At 37.4% G+C, this 16,683-nt stretch overlaps 1 protein-coding gene across 5 annotated transcripts in view; it reads right to left on the bottom strand.

The window, feature by feature from the left end:
* Window positions 1–16,683, bottom strand: part of LOC150094665 (NPC intracellular cholesterol transporter 1-like) — a 537,686-nt gene that overhangs the window by 22,398 nt on the left and 498,605 nt on the right. For all 5 annotated transcript variants that reach the window (XM_090411500.1, XM_090411501.1, XM_090411502.1 and 2 more), the window contains exon 26: window positions 6,010–6,169. In XM_090411500.1, the coding sequence (XP_090267626.1) occupies window positions 6,010–6,169 (160 nt within the window). The remainder of the gene's footprint in view (window positions 1–6,009; window positions 6,170–16,683) is intronic.

The raw sequence follows: 16,683 nt of genomic DNA, 5'->3' as shown, positions 1-16,683 counted from the left end.
GTAAAATATTTGGTAGTCAAAATTCCCAACTTACTAACGAATACGGTTGTAACAATTGGCAACCTTTGAGTCGTATACTAAAAATACACGAGACAAGTTCCGTGCACATTAAAAACTGCTCAAAATAGAGCAAACTTAAAATGTCGTTGATTAAGAAATGCATTGATTGCACACAACAAAGATTATATGAAACTGAGAAAAAATATTGGCAATCTGATATAGACCGGTTAATCTACACAATACAATATTTATCAAGAGAGTGTATAGCTTTTAGAGGTTCTTCACAAAAACGTTTTGAAAACGATAATGGCAATTTTTTAAAGTTAGTAGAAACTGTTGCTAAATTTGATTTGATAATGCAGAACACTTGCATTGCATCCAAACATCACAAAAAAAGGAAGATTGCTCATTATTTAGGTGATAAAATACAAAATGAAATCATCCGTATAATTTCTGAAGCTATAAAACAAAAAAGTTTAGAAATGGTTAAAGAGGTGAAATATTATTATTATTATTTGACACCTCCAGGGAGTCCAAAGACTCATCAAGGGAGGGCACCTGCTCTACAGCTGCTTCCACCACTCATTCATTAATTATCTATCAACTGACCGCAACTACCTCAACATCATCATCTACCACCACTGGTTTTCCCACAGTCATCCATGCCCACAGCAGGATTCGAACCCACAGCCTTTTGGCTGGAGAGCAGATATGCTAACCACTCGGCCAGCCAGGCCGCCATTATTCATTCATTCATTAATTATTTTTTTAAATAACGAGACCTGTGGTGTGATCATAATTAAAAGAAACACGTATTAACCACAGTGAAAATTATTTAATTATAAATATTTCATCCTAAGTATCTTAGGACATCATCAGTACAGTAGTTTAAAACAATAATAGGAATAACATACAGTTAGGGCGCATGATTACAATAGAATCTCATTAAACGTGTGTAACGTGTTACAGAAAAAAAAAAAAAATAAATAAAATAATTATTTAACACAATTTTGTATGACAATTTCCCATACTTTAGGAATAGTAAGAACGTCGTTGCGGTTTAAGTTTGGTCTGTGTAGTAGGGCTTCAGAACTTTCTTTGTATAAACGTTCATGTTTATATAAAGACCTATGTAAAGGTTTAGACTTTTCCCAATGGATCCTATGGTTTGGATTTTCAATTCCGTGTTGAGAGAGGCCAGATTTCTGCAGTTTAAAAAGACGAATTTGGTCTTGATGTTCCGAGATGTGTTTCTGAGCAGACCTTCCTGTCTGTTAAGAAATTTTGCCACTACTTACAAACCTATCAACCAAATTTACAACTTGTTACCTTCTCCTAAGGACAAACTCTCACTTTTGATGTTGCTTGGCGTTTATGAAATTCCATGTTCATGCAAATTGTCTTACTTTGGACAGACAGGTAGGTCTGTTCAGAAACACATCTCGGAACATCAAGACCACATTCGTCTTTTTAAATCGCAGAAATCTGGATTCTCTCAATATGGAATTGAAAATCCAAACCACAGGATCCATTGGGAAAAGTCTAAACTTTTACATAGATCTTTATATAAACATGAACGCTTATACAAAGAAAGTTCTGAAGCCCTACTACACAGACCAAACTTAAACCGCAACGATGTTCTTACTATTCCTAAAGTATGGGAAATTGTCATACAAAATTGTGTTAAATAATTATTTTATGTTTTGTTTTATTTTATTTTATTTTTATTTCTGTAACACGTTATGCCCGTTTAATGAGATTCTATTGTAATCATGCGCCCTAACTGTATGTTATTCCTATTATTGTTTTAAACTACTGTACTGATGATGTCCTAAGATACTTAGGATGAAATATTTACAATTAAATAATTTTCACTCTGGTTATAATGTGTTTCTTTTAATTAATCTTCATTAATTCTTGACACTACTCCGGATATAAGCCACACAGAACAATTATCTATTGTTATTAGATTTGTTAATCAAAATAAAGATACAAATGTAGCAGAAATTCAGGAATATTTTTTGGGTTTTCAAACTGCAGAAGATACCACTGGGCAAGGACTATTTTAATTTATTTATAAAAAAATATTTAAATTATGGAATATTAACATTTCTGATTTATGTGGCCAAGCTTATATTAACTATTCAAATAAGTGGGGTAAACATAATGGACTGCAGAAAAAAATCCTTGAAATAAATTCAAGGGTTTTATTTATTCCGTGTGCTGCTCATTCATTAAATTTAGTAGTTAATGATGCAGCTAAGATATCATGTGAAACTAAATTTTTTGGGGGCTAATACAGGAATTATATAATTATTTTTCAATATCTGTAAAGCGTTTGGCTATATGAAAAAAACACATTCGTATTTTAAATTTGAAACCACTTTCTGCTACTAGGTGGGAAAGTAGAGTAGAAGCAATAAAGCCACTTAAAAATAATATCAAGGAAATTTATCAGGCTGTTTTTGATATTACAGAAGATGAAACTAACGATATCGATTCTAGAGTTCAGGCAGACAACTTAATTTCAAAGATTTATTTGTTTAAATTTATTTGCTCTATTCATGTTTGGTACAAAATCTTAAGTCTCGTAAATGTTGCAAGCAAAACCTGACATGTGATATAGGAAAAATTTCAGAAAATCTTGATTATGTTATATAAGAATTAAATACTCCCCGAACAGACCAATATTTTGAAAATATCATTAGAACTGCAAAAGAAGTAGCAAACGATCTTAATATTGATCCTATTTTTCATGACATTTGCAAAAGAACAAAAACAAAAATGTTTGGTTGCGAAGTATCAGATGAGACAACGCCATGATCCTAAACAAAATTTTAAAATAAATTTTTTCTTCGCGATTTTCTACACGACAATAACTTCAGTCACGGAAAGATTCATACTCTTAAAATAACATAGCGAGGACATTAAAGTTATAAGAGACATTATCAAATTAAAAGATTGGAGCGATGAAGATTTAATGAAACATTGTTAAAACTAAGCGACAATGAAGATTCCGACATCGCGATATTGATGGTATGACTTCATTTGAGTAATTAAAAACTTCCCAATGTTTTATTAAAAAAGAGTCGGCTCCTCAGGATGTTTTAAATATATATACAAAAATAAATTAACCAACACGTTTCCGAATACTGCGATTGTGATGCGTATTTATTTAACATTACCAATATCCGTAGCATCAGGGGAAAGAAGCTTTTCAAAACTGAAACTAATAAAAAATTAGTTGCAGTCAGCAATGTCTGGAGAACGTCTAATGGATTTATTAATTATATCAATTGAAAATAATATTATGGATTGATTAGACATTAAAGATATTATTAAAAATTTTGTGGTGGCTAAAGCAAGACAGATAAACATGCAAAATAAATCTACATTTACACTAATTGTTATTAGGTTAAAAGTATATCTCCAAATTATCTTTGTTATGTAATATTTCTTTTTATATTAAAATAAAAGTAATTTTTGTTTATATTTATATATAAAGGAATAAACATTTTTGAAAATTTTTATTATTAAAAATTCCTTATTAATGAATTTCAGTGATTACAATGTTCTACTACTGTTAAATAAAATTTATTTTTATGTATGCGTATAAACTGTTTTGTACTTTTAACAAAGTAAAATTTTTCGCAAAAATTTTTCATGGAAACTTATTTTATGGGGGTGCTGAAAAACGTTTTGCACAAGGTTGCCTCCTACCCACAGCTGGGCACTGACTAGTTGGAAAGGGTACTACGTGCCATCATGGTATCGAGGTAAAGAGCACTGAATGGACAAGTAGCTGTTTACTTCGGACATGTATAAAAATGGACATAGTGCCCTTTACCTCTGGTGTACAGATATATATAAGAAGGGAAAGAATAATGGTCACTTTTGGAAGTTGTGTAAAAGTGTGGCTAGCAAGAGCATAAGGACTAATTTTTTATTTATTTGCTTGGAGAGGTGAATGAGTGAAATGTATTACCAGAAGTGTTATTATTAACATCTGAACTCCATGGAGTCAAAGGACTCATTGTGGGAGGTCTATACTCTCTAATGGAAAAGATCATCGAACTGTGTCATGAAACCATTGGCAGTTTCTGAATTCACCACGCTTTCAGGCAATGCATTCCACTCACTAATGCAAAGAACCTGCTTCTCACTCCCCTGCTCACACCTTCCTTATACAGTTCCATGGATGGCCAATAGCCCTTGCCTCCCTTCACTCTATGAAATATCTTCTCCACATTACTCTGGTAACAACCCCTCAACAACTTATGTCTCAAAGATATCCCCTATTTTCTATTCACAAGATGCTGTAAATTGCATTCCCTCAATCTCTCCTTATATATAACATTCAATAAACCTGACACTAACTTAGTAAAAATTCTTCTATACATCCTCATCTCCCTGAAAACCTGGCAACCAAATCTGTGCACAGTAGTCCATATGTGGCCTGATATAAGTAAAAATCCTTAATGATGAAATATGATGAAAAAATGTCAAACTCCTCCTCACAAACTACTCACATAATCCATTGGGATTATGTGAGTAGTTTGTGAGCGAATAAGTTCAAGGAGAAGTATTATAGTTGTTCTGCAATGAATTTTTATATATGGGGATGCCTATATCATAATAATAATAATGTATACTGCTCAAAACAATTAGGGGATATTTTGGTTTTCTTGTAAATTATAAAGTTATAAAAATAATTTACAAATGTAACACATTTATTTTAAAATATTCTTAATATACAATAGTATATAAAACATGCAACTGCATACAAAATCATGGTAAGACTTGTCGAAACCTTCTTAGCATGTGGGAGGTATAAAAGCATAGCTTGTTGCACTCACTTCCACAGTGCATAATTATCACTTCAATTGTAAACTTGTTGCTTACCACACACCTCCCGCAATGAGTCTTGACTCCTTGGAGGTCTAAATAATAATAATAATAATAAAAATGGCAGAGCAACATGATATCCCGAAATCCATGGCTTGGAGAGCCAACAGTCGATTAGATAAATGCAGCAATTTGTCGCTCAAGCATGTCATGTATCTCAAAGAGTAATTTTGCGACTTTGGAAATGCTTTCTAGAGGCAGGAAATGAGAATTGGACTCATGTACTTTTTAGTGATGAGTCCAGGTTCAGCAGTCTGCAACCAGATAACCGACGTATCTTGATATGGCGTGAAAGTGGAACAAGAAATAATCCACAGTTTGTTCGTGAAAAACCCCAACATTAAGGTGGGAGTTTGATGGTATGGGCTGGAATAAGTATAGATGGCCATACTGATCTCTATTTTATCAGAAACAGTTCCTTAACAGCCAAAGGTATTGCGATGAGATTTTGGAACCTATAGTTCATTCATATGCTGCTGCAATTGGCCAAGAATTCATTTTTATGGATGACAATGCTCAGTCCACACCATGCAAATTGGGTACAAAAGTGGTTTGAGGAAGAAGATATTGAACGAATGGACTGGCTGCCTGTTCACCAGATTGTAATCCAACTGAACATGCCTGAGATGCTTTAGGTAGGCGCGTTTCTGCTTGGCTGGTGCCACCACGGTCGCTTCAAGAGCTTGAAATTGCTCTCACAGAAGAGTGGGGAAATATCCCACAAGAACTGTTTGATCATCTTATCTGGTCCATACAATCAAGATGTACCGCTGTTTTGGCTGTTAATGGAGACCATGACCCTATTAAAAATTAACAAAAGCGTTTTTGTCTATTCTTGTTTAAATTATTTCACGCTAAAATGTATAATTTGTTAAATTTATAATAAATATCGATTATGTAAACAATATCTCATCGATTACACCCTATCCATAAGTAAGAAATATTTATTCATGTATAAAGTACCCAATAGTTATAATTATTTGCAGAAATTTATAATTATCCAACAGAAACTAAAATATTGCCTAATTGTTTTGAGCAGTGTATATCAAATTATACATCCTTTTGATATTGAACAAAATGCACAATTATGTATCAAATACATACCAATTATACTTAAGAACACAGGCAGGAAGACAAGGCTATGGAGCGTACCAAAAGCAATTATGCCTAAGAACATGCGAAAATAAAAAACTTGGAAAATGCGAGATTTAGCAAATGCCAAAACAAGGATTCCACAGTCAGTCAGTGTAATACCAGAGAAGACCTATAAATTAAACAAAGATAAAAAGTTAAGTAATATATTATAATAATACTTTTGTACAATGATGAATGTTTTCAAAAATGTGCATTTGAAATAATTTTCAGTGGCAGTTAATGTATTTCTAATACCTCTTTCTTTTTGAGACATTTCAAGTCATGTGCCTCACTTGTGGCCTTACAATGATGTAAGGTCTCAAGCAGTCATCTACTCTAAAATCATTAGACTAACCACCCACTACAACCTTATGATCCAGCATGAATGTTACAATATGTCATTTGACCTGAAGCTCCACTGCAGAATTTTATTGACAGTGTGTGTTTGTGTATGCGCACAATATTATTATTATAATATAGCTCCATGGAATCAGAAGACTCATCATGTGAGATTAATCATATATATTAATTCATTAATCACACATTAGCATTTACCTCTACTTAATCTCATTCACCAACAATCCATTCTATCCATTCACCACTCTCCTAGTGAAAAATCTGATCCAAACCAAATCCTTATACAATTCCATGAGTAACTAATCATTCTCCCCTTTCCTGCCATGAATTCAAAAGGTTCTTCAGTATCAATCCTATAAAATCCCTTTAATAACTTTATATGCTTTATCATGTCTCCTCTTTTTCACCTATCAGCTAGTTTTTGAAGTCCACAGACAGATCTTCAATCTATTCTCATAGCGAGTATTCCACAGAACCTACCATAATCTTTGGGTTTTCTCCACCACTTGTTCATTTTCTGAGGGACTCCAGGATCCAGATGTAACCTTATTCAAGTCTTTTATAAACGAAATAATACCTCCCTATCCCTGCTTTAATGTGTTCTTCAACAACCACGTAATCTGTTTTTGGCTACCTTGCAATATGCCCTCTAAACTTGAACATCCTGTCTACAATCACCCCCAAGTCCCTGGCCTCATCAGCTTCCTGTAATTCAGCTCCATCAATATAGTACACAGAAGATGTGTGATCTCTTCTTCCCAAAGTGCATCACCTTACACTTGGCCATATTAAACTTGTAGCCGTTTACCTTTGCCCATACTATTGTTCTTCCTAGTTTTGCATCATCAATACAGAACTGAATATTTCCTGTCATATCATTTCCTTTATCATTGATGTACAAATTAGATAACGAAGGACAAAGTACTGAGCCCTGTGCTACGCTAGTTACCTGCCTTCTCCTGAAATCAATTCCTGCACAAATCACACCTTGATATCTCTCCATCAGTCACCTGCTAGTCCAAATCACCAGATTCATATCCATCCCCACTTGTTCCAATTTATGCAAAAGAATTTGATGTGGAATCCTGTCAAATTCCTTTGCAAAAGTTCAGCAGTATCACTGCATAGCCATTTCCCTTTGTTATAAAAATTAAGCAGATTAGTAAGGCAAGACCTGTCCTTCACAAAACCATGTTTCCCATTATAAAGTATCATATTCCTATCCATCCAGTCCTGAATTCCGTTTTACCAGTTGTTCTAATATCGTAACCACCACCACCACTGCTGATATATTCATTGGGTCTATAATTTGCTACTTCTGTCTTGGAGCCTCCTTCATGTAATAGGATTATTTTGCTCTTTCCACTCAATTGGCACATTCCCAGTACTGACACAAGTTAAATGGTGTGGTGGGAGGAACTGATAATTCCCTTGTTCGTTCTCATGATACACAGGGGCAATATGCCATCTAAGCCTATGAACATGTTTGTTCTGGGGTTCTGCAATATTCTAAGCACACCTCAAGTCAATATCACATCCAATACTGCAATATTACCACCTAGATGAAATACCCTTGCAAAATGATCACTCAGTAACTCAGCTATTAGGTTTGCTTCTGTTACCTCCCCACCATCATTCTTGCATACTCTTCCTCATTTTACTTGCCACATCGCTCCCATACAGTTCACTTCTTTTGAAGGAAGAAGTGAACTGTATGGGAGTGATGGACTGCATTTGAGTGGTTATGGTGTGAGTCACTTTGAGAGACTGCTCTGGAAGGTAGAGAAGTGAGTACAGTGAGAGAGAATGAATCAGATCAAGTGGGAAGTGATGTGGAAGAGCAGGAGAGATCGAAGAGGTGGTTATGAATGAGGAAGTGAGGGGTGTGAGTATAGAGAATGGGTGTGCAAGAGAAGCAGGGAAACGGGGAGGCTCAGGGTAGACAGGTGTACACAGCGTGAGAAAGGAGGTGAGAGCATGTGTAGACGTGAAAGAAATGGGATGACCTAGGATCAAGAGGAAACAGTTGGAATTGAAAAGGGTTTTAAAATGAATAAGCAGAAAGGGAAATAGCCCCAGTCAAGCATGGAGAGATCACATTGAGTGAGTGGTATCAGTGGAACTAGCTATAGATCCAGAAATGAGCTGTTGTGTTTGTATACAAATGCTAGAAGTATAAGAAACAAGGCAAATGAAATGGTTGCATTAATTGCGTCTGTTCACCCAAAGATTGTCAGAATAAGTGAGACATGGTTGGAAGAGGACGACACCCCAACAGGAATAGAGATGGAAGGGTATCATGTGTTTCCTGAGGATAGAAGGGGTAAAAAGGGTGGGCGGTAGTGCTATTGATGATAGAGAAAGAGTTATGTCTATACAAAGTAGAGATGCAAGAGGGAAATAGTGCCAGTGGTTTTGAGGCAGCATGGTGTGAGATAGAGGAGAATGGAATCAAATACTTGGTTGGATCTCGAATTGGATGTTGGATGTTCTTATAGACTAAGTAATGCGGATGGTGGTGATAATGAAATGTATAATCAAATTAGTCAAGCAAATAAGAAAAGGGTGATCATTATGGGCGATTTTAATTATGGCAATATAGACTGGAATGATGAGATAGCAACTGGAAGTAAAGAAAATTAATTTCTTGAGTTTTTGAGGGATAACTACTTCAGACAGTATGTAACAGAGGGCATGCAAGGATTGAGGATCTTGGATTTGGTCATCTCATCAGAGAATTAGAAATGAGATGTCAAATCATCCACCATGAGGTGATTACCTGGGTGGTTGCCAGCAGTGTGAGGAATTCTGTGAAAAAAGGGTATATGTGGAACTACAAGGGTGGTGATATGAAGAGCTCAGGAGACAGCTTGCAGGTGTAGCATGGAATGACGAGTTAGCTGAAAAGGAGACCAATGCAGCTTGGGGGATTTTCAAAAATTATCGAGTAGATGCAATGTCTAAGTGTATTCCAAGGATGAGAAGGTTAAATAAGGTACGTGTGTGATGGATGAATAAAGAGATTAAGCATGCTCTTTCTCTGTATTGCATTCTTAATCTCTTGTGGAGGCAGCATAAGAGAAGTGGAAATAACCAATTCCATGAGGTCTACAAAGGCCAGGCAAGGAGGGTGACTTGATTGGTGAGGGTAGCTAAAGAGAGGTATGAACAGCAGTTAACTAATGAAGCCAAAAAGAATCCTAAGGAGTTCTTTTGATATGTAGCCAGTAAAAGAATGAATGATTATGGAAGGATGACATTCATAGGATAAAATGGTATAAAGACAGCTGTTGCAGAACGTGTGGTGGGGATACTTATTGAGCAGTTTATAAAGGTCTTTCAATCTTGTGAATGTGACTTCATGGAAATATCGAGAGCAGTAGATGATGGGGAGGAGAGACTGACTGTAAGTGAGCAAGAGGTGTATGGAGAGTTGAGTAAACTAGATGTTAATAAGGCTGTGGGACTTTATAATATATCACCAAATATTCTGAAGGAATGTGCCAGGGAGTTGACACCTGTCTTGACATATTTTTTTAATACGAGTCTTGCACTCCGTCAAGTCCCTAAGGAGTGGAAGGAGGGCAAGATCGTGCCACTTCATAAAGGAGGTGATCGAACTCAAGCATCAAACTACAGGCCTATCTGTGTATCAGGTGTTGTGATTAAATTGTTGGAGAAGCTTATGAGAACTAGGATCCAGAGTTGGGTTGACAACAATGGTATTATCTTTGATGGACAGCATGGATTTGCTAAAGGGAGGTCATGTTTTAGTAATCTACTTACTTATTACAATAAAGTGACTGCTTCCTTGGACAGAGGAGGATACACAGTAATATATTTAGATTTCACAAAGGCTTTTCATAGAGTACCTCATAATAAATTGATTAGTCAAACCAGAGCAGATGGGTTGGATATTAGATTAATTCATTGGATAGGAGACTGGCTATCTGATAGGTATCAACAAGTTGTGTATGGGGGGAGCGATATCCATGAAAAGGAAAGTCACTAGTGGAGTGCCTCAGAGGGTCTGTTTTGGGGCCATTACTGTTTAATTTGTATATTAACGATATAGGTAAAGATTTGGATGGAGATATTCAGTTGTTTGCAGATGATGCAAAGTTGGGATGAACCATAAAGTGTATTGAAGGTGTTGTAACTTTACAAGAAGACTTGAATAAATTGAGTGATTGGGCACAGAAATGGGTATGTCAGTTCAATGTTGCATAATATAAGGTTTAAAATTTGGAAAACAAAGATGGGATGCAGAATTTATGCTTGGTGAGGATATATTGTTGGAGTTGGAAGACATAAGAGATCTGGCAGTGATAGTGGATAAGGATCTGAAATTTAGGGGAACACATAGCCAAAATTGTGAAGACAACACAAAGGCTTCTGGGAATGATGCGGAGGACACTGATGTGTAGAAGTAGGGAGATTTTTGTTCCATTGTATAAAGCTTTGATTAGGCCACACACGGACTATTGTGCCCAGATTTGGTCACCTGGTTTTCAGAAGGATGAAGAGATGTTGGAAAGAGTCCAAAGGCGACTGACTGAAGTAGTTTCTGACCTCTGAAATGTCGAGTATGAGGAAAGATTGACAAGATGTAATTGGCAGTCTTGTGGACAGCAGGAAGAGGGGAGATATGATAGAGACCTACAAGTTGGTAAGGGGTTGTTATAAGATCAATGCTGGAGAAGTCCCACAGAAAATAGTCGGAGATCGGGGGAGAACCAGAGGTCATCCCTGGAAACTGTATAAAGAAGGTGTGAGTAAGGGAGTGAGAGGCAGGGTTTTTTCGTGCAGAGTTTTAAATGATTTTAATGGCTTGCCTGAGAGTGTGGTGTCTGCAAGGAGTTTGAATGTGTTCAAGGCACAGTATGATGAGTTGTGTGTGTGTGTGTGTGTGTGTGTGTGATAAAAGGATCTCCCAGATGAATCTTTGACTCAGGGACATCTAGGAGGTCCTTTACGAGTCCTTTTATCACACACACAGATCTTATCATACCGTGCCTTGAACACATTCAAATTCCTTGCAGACACCACACTCTCAGGCAAGGCATTCCAATCATTCACAACTCTGCACGAAAAAAACCTGCCTCTCACTCCCCTACTCACACTCTCTTTATACAGTTTCCAGGATTGACCTCTGGTTCCCCCCCCCCCGATCTCCCACTTTTTCTGTGGGACTTCTCCAGCATTGATCTTATAACAACTCCTTACCAACTTTTAGGTCTCTATCATATCTCCCCTCTTCCTCCTGTCCACCAGACTCTGCAAATTACATCTTATCAATCTTTCCTCATACTCAACATTTCAGAGGTCAGAAACTACCTTAGTCAGTCGCCTTTGCACCCTTTCCAACATCTCTTCATCCTTCTGAAAACCAGGTGACCAAATCTGGGCACAATAGTCCATGTGTGGCCTAATTAAAGCCTTATACAATGGAACAAGAATCTCCCTACTTCTACACGTCGGTGTCCTCCGCATCATTCCCAGAAGTCTTTGTGTTGTCTTCACAATTTTGGCTATGTGTCCCCTAAATTTCATATCCTTATCCATTATCGCTCCCAGATCTCTTATTTCTTCCACCTCCAACAATATATCCTCACCAAGCATAAATTCTGCATCCCATCTTTGTTTTCCAAAATTTAAAATCTTACATTTTGCAACATTGAACTGACATCCCCATTTGCATGCTCAATTATTCAATTTATTCAAGTCTTCTTGTAAAGCCACAACATCTTCACTACTCTTCATGGTTCATCCCAACTTTGCATCATCTGCAAACAACTGAATATCCCCATCCAAATCTTCACCTATATCATTAATATACAAGTTAAACAGTAATGGCCCTAAAACAGACCCCTGAGGCACTCCACTAGTGACTTTCCTTTTCATGGATATCGCTCCCCCATACACAACTTGTTGATACCTATCAGATAGCCAGTCTCCAATCCAATGCACTAATCTAATATCCAACCCCATCTGCTCTAGTTTGAGTATCAATCTATCTGGAGGTACTTTATCAAAAGCCTTTGTGAAATCTAAGTATATTACTTAACTTTCTCTTGTAGATAACTTATTATTATTATTATTATTATTATTCAGGCCTCCAAGGAGTCAAAAGACTCATCGAGGGAGGTCCTTCCTAAGACAAAGTCTGTCAAGACTCATCGAGGGGAGGTCCCCCCCTGAGAAACACAAAGTTTATCATACCACTCTTTAAAGTCACTGACCGTTCTCGCTCCCACCACTCCATCAGGCAATGCATTCCACGGCTCAACCACCCTCCACACAAAGAAACCACTCCTTACCCTCTTGCACAGAGTTTCCTTTCGTAACTTCCAGGGATGGCCTCTTGTCATCACTCCTTCCCGCTGATCAACCAAGCGAAAGAACTCCCCAGTGTCAACCCTGTAACCCCTCTCAACAGTTTAAAAGTCTCAATCATATCACCTCTCCTTCTTCTATCCGCCAAACTCTGCAGTCCACATTCTCTCAGCCGATCCTCATAACTATCCTTGTACAGTCCTGAAACCATCTTTGTCATCCGTCTTTGTATCCTTTCCACAGTTAATTTATCCCCTTCAAATCCTGGGGACCAAATCTGAGAACAATAGTCCAAGTGTGGTCTGATCAGAGACTTATACAACGGAATGATAACCCTCTTATCTCTGCAGGTCAGTGTCCTTCTCATAATAGCAGCAATCCTCTGTGTTACCTTCACCACCTTTGCAATATGTCCCCTAAACTTCAGGTTTCTATCAATCATCAACCCCAGATCTCTTGTCTCCCCTACTTCCTCCAGTATAACTCCTCCCATAGAGTATGCAGCATCCCATCGATGTTTCCCAAACCTCAAGACCTTACATTTTTCTGCATTAAACTGATACCCCCATTCATTTGCCCATCTATCTAGCTTATTTAAATCCTCTTGCAGGGCTACCACATCTGCGCTATTACTAATAATCCTTCCCAGCTTCGCATCATCCGCAAACAACTGAATATCCCCCTGCAATCCACTGTCTATGTCATTGATATAAAGGTTAAACAATATAGGTCCTAGTACTGAGCCCTGTGGGACCCCACTTGTAACCCTCTGCCTCCTGGAAACTGCTCCACCATACACAACTCTCTGATACCTATCAGACAGCCAATCCTGAATCCACTTGACCAATCTGACATCCAGACCCATGTGCTGCAACTTAAATATCAGCTTATCATGTGGCACCCTGTCAAATGCCTTCGCCAAGTCTAAGAAAATTGCAGTATATGCCTTTCCCTCATCTAATGCTCTTGTAACTTTATTATAAAAGGCTAGCATATTGCTAAAACAAGATACGTTGGTGATATATAACTGTTAATTTTAAGGAAAGAACAAGTTATATTATTATATTAACTAAATAACTTTAATTAATACTTCCAGTATTTCGGTAATGTCACATTACCATCTTCAGGGAACATAAAAATTAATGAAATGTGTATGCAGGCACTAACACTGAGCAAAAATGGCTAAAGAAAACAACTGAAGTCAGTCCTAGAGTCGTAAAGGGTGCCACCTAGTTGGCCAAATTCAGTATTAATCTTGGGTGTTTGGGCTGATTTTCTAAGAATGCAAGCCTCCCATATTTGGGGTAGTCTCATACATCCAAATTTATTGAGGTTTGGGGAGTTTTTTAAGGCTGAGACTGATTCTAAGAATAATATCTGATATTGAAACTTGCTGCAGTGTAGTAAGGAAGCTTTCTTCCAATGTATTTTATAGCAATTGTCCAAGGCAAGGTCAGCAAGTCCTGAGTGGCTATAATGGTGGAAATGGATATAATTCTTCTGTTCAGATATCCTGATATTAGCAGTCCTGCCTGTTTGGCCATAGTAAGACAGTTTACAACCACAAGGGACCTGGTAAACTCCAGGTAGGTCTAGAGGAAGTGGCTGGTCCTTGGGAGAGCAGATAAGAGATGCCCATTTTTGATATGGTTTGTAACAAGTTGTCAAGTCATATTTTTTTAAAGATTTTTGTTAACTTTTCAGAAGTACCACGAATATAAGGAATAGTGACAGATTTAGAGTGGGGGGGGGGGAGGAGGGGTTAACTGGTTTTAATATTTTTTGGATATAAGTATATTACTGTGTATCCTTCTCCTCTGTCCAAGGAAGCAGTCCCTTTATTATAATAAGTAAGTAGATTGCTAAAACATGACCTCCCTTTAGCAAATCCATGCTATCCATCAAAGATAATACCATTGTTTTTCAACTCAACTCTGAATCCTAGTTCTCACAAGCTTCTCCAACAACTTAACCACAACACCTGACACACAGATAGGCCTATAGTTTGATGCTTGAGTTCGATCACCTCCTTTATGAAGTGGCACGATCTTGCCCTCCTTCCACTCCTTAGGGACTTGACGGAGTGCAAGACTCGTATTAAAAAAAATGTCAAGGCAGGTGTCAACGCCCTGGCACATTCCTTCAGAATACATGGTGATATATTATCAAGTCCCACAGCCTTATTAACATCTAGTTTACTCAACTCTCCATACACCTCTTGCTCACTTACAGTCAGTCTCTCCTCCCTATCATCTACTGCTCTCACTCTCTCCATGAAGTCACATTCACAAGATTGAAAGACTTTTATAAACTGCTCAATAAGTATCCCCACCACACATTCTGCAACAGCTGTCCTTATGCCATTTTCTCCTATCAATGTCATCCTTCCATAATCATTCTTTCTTTTGCTGGCTACATATCGAAAGAACTCCTTAGGATTCTTTTTGGCTTCGTTAGCTAACTGCTGTTCATACCTCTCTTTAGCTACCCTCACCAACCAAGTCACCCTCCTTGCCTGGTCTTTGTAGACCTCAAGGAATTGGTTATTTCCACTTCTCTTATGCTGCCTCCACAATGCCCTCTTTCTCTGTATCGCATGCTTAATCTCTTTATTCATCCATCTCACACCTATCATGCTAATGTGCCCATGCATGCATCTACATTCATCTCCCCCCCACTCCTACTGAATTTACTTGTCTCTGCATCCCTGTCCACCTGAAATACTTCTCTTTTTGACTTAAATTATTAACAGTTTCAATCATTAACAGAGCAGTTTTTTAATATACTTATTTTTCATCATTATGGGATGCTTAGTTATGATGTTTAGTTTCCCCTTGCAGATTAGTGAAACATTATTTCATATACCAGCACCTCTTTCAAATACACACAGTGTAGAATACCCTAATTTTGTATCTTTCTACACAAAGGATGTTCAAAATATGTCTCTGGTGGAGTCTATAGCTGTGTTCCCACAGAGCATAATATCTAATTAGATCCCACCAACAATCCTGTGAGCCATATGCAATAGTGCTTGCATTAAATTACATAAAACTGAAATGCTGCCAAAGGTGCATTATTTATACTGATTCAAAAAGATCTCTTCAGGATCCAACATTCCTCCTATTGGATAAGGAGCCTCCATCTAAATATTCACTAGTTGACCATAAACTATGTTGCCATCGTGGGATACGAGACTACAAATGCAGCAGCTAGGGCCAGCTCTTTCCCTAAGATACCATCATCTGCCTCTTCCCTACATAATTACCCATAGATTATTATTAACAGAGACATCAGGGACTCGTCAAGGGAGCCCACGTACTACCTGCACCCGCTATCATACCTGTTTTACAATTGATTTTCACTACTTCTTGCACACACACACACACACACAACACTTATTGGCAATCCATTCCAATCACAAACACCGCTCTATGAGAAAATTCTAGCTCTCATTCCTTTCTTGATGGCATTCATTCTTAAAGATCCATCCTCCTCACTTTCCATAAAATGAACAATTCCATCTGCTGAGATATCTTGTATAAACTTTTCAAAAGTTTGTAAGTCCAATCTTATCACCTCTCTTTCTCCTCCTTGCTAGTGTCTGCAGTCCACAAATTCTCATATCAAGTCTGTTGGTAAAGCTACCAATCCTAATATAATTTTAACACTCTCTCCACTATATCAGAATCGCCACCCAAACCAGGAGACCAGACCTGCACACATACATACAGTAGTCCAAGCAAGGTCTTATCTAAGGTTTGTTTCAGCATTGCCATTATCCTCTGAGTTAAATTTACTATATGCCCCGTGAGCTTCAACTTAAACTATCTACCAAAACTTCAAGATCCCTAGCAGGATAAGTTTCTTCTAGCATAATCCCACCAACATAATATGACATGAGATATCTCATCACACCAAAGTGCATGAGTTTACATTTTAACATTGACCTGA

Source organism: Typopeltis vanoorti, chromosome 21 (assembly GCF_054136105.1).
Source record: "Typopeltis vanoorti isolate ZY-2024b chromosome 21, IOZ_Tvanoo_1.0, whole genome shotgun sequence".
NCBI classification, from domain to species: domain Eukaryota; kingdom Metazoa; phylum Arthropoda; class Arachnida; order Uropygi; family Thelyphonidae; genus Typopeltis; species Typopeltis vanoorti.
The sequence above is the reverse complement of the archived record's forward strand: the minus strand, read 5'-3'. Positions and strand labels throughout refer to the sequence as shown.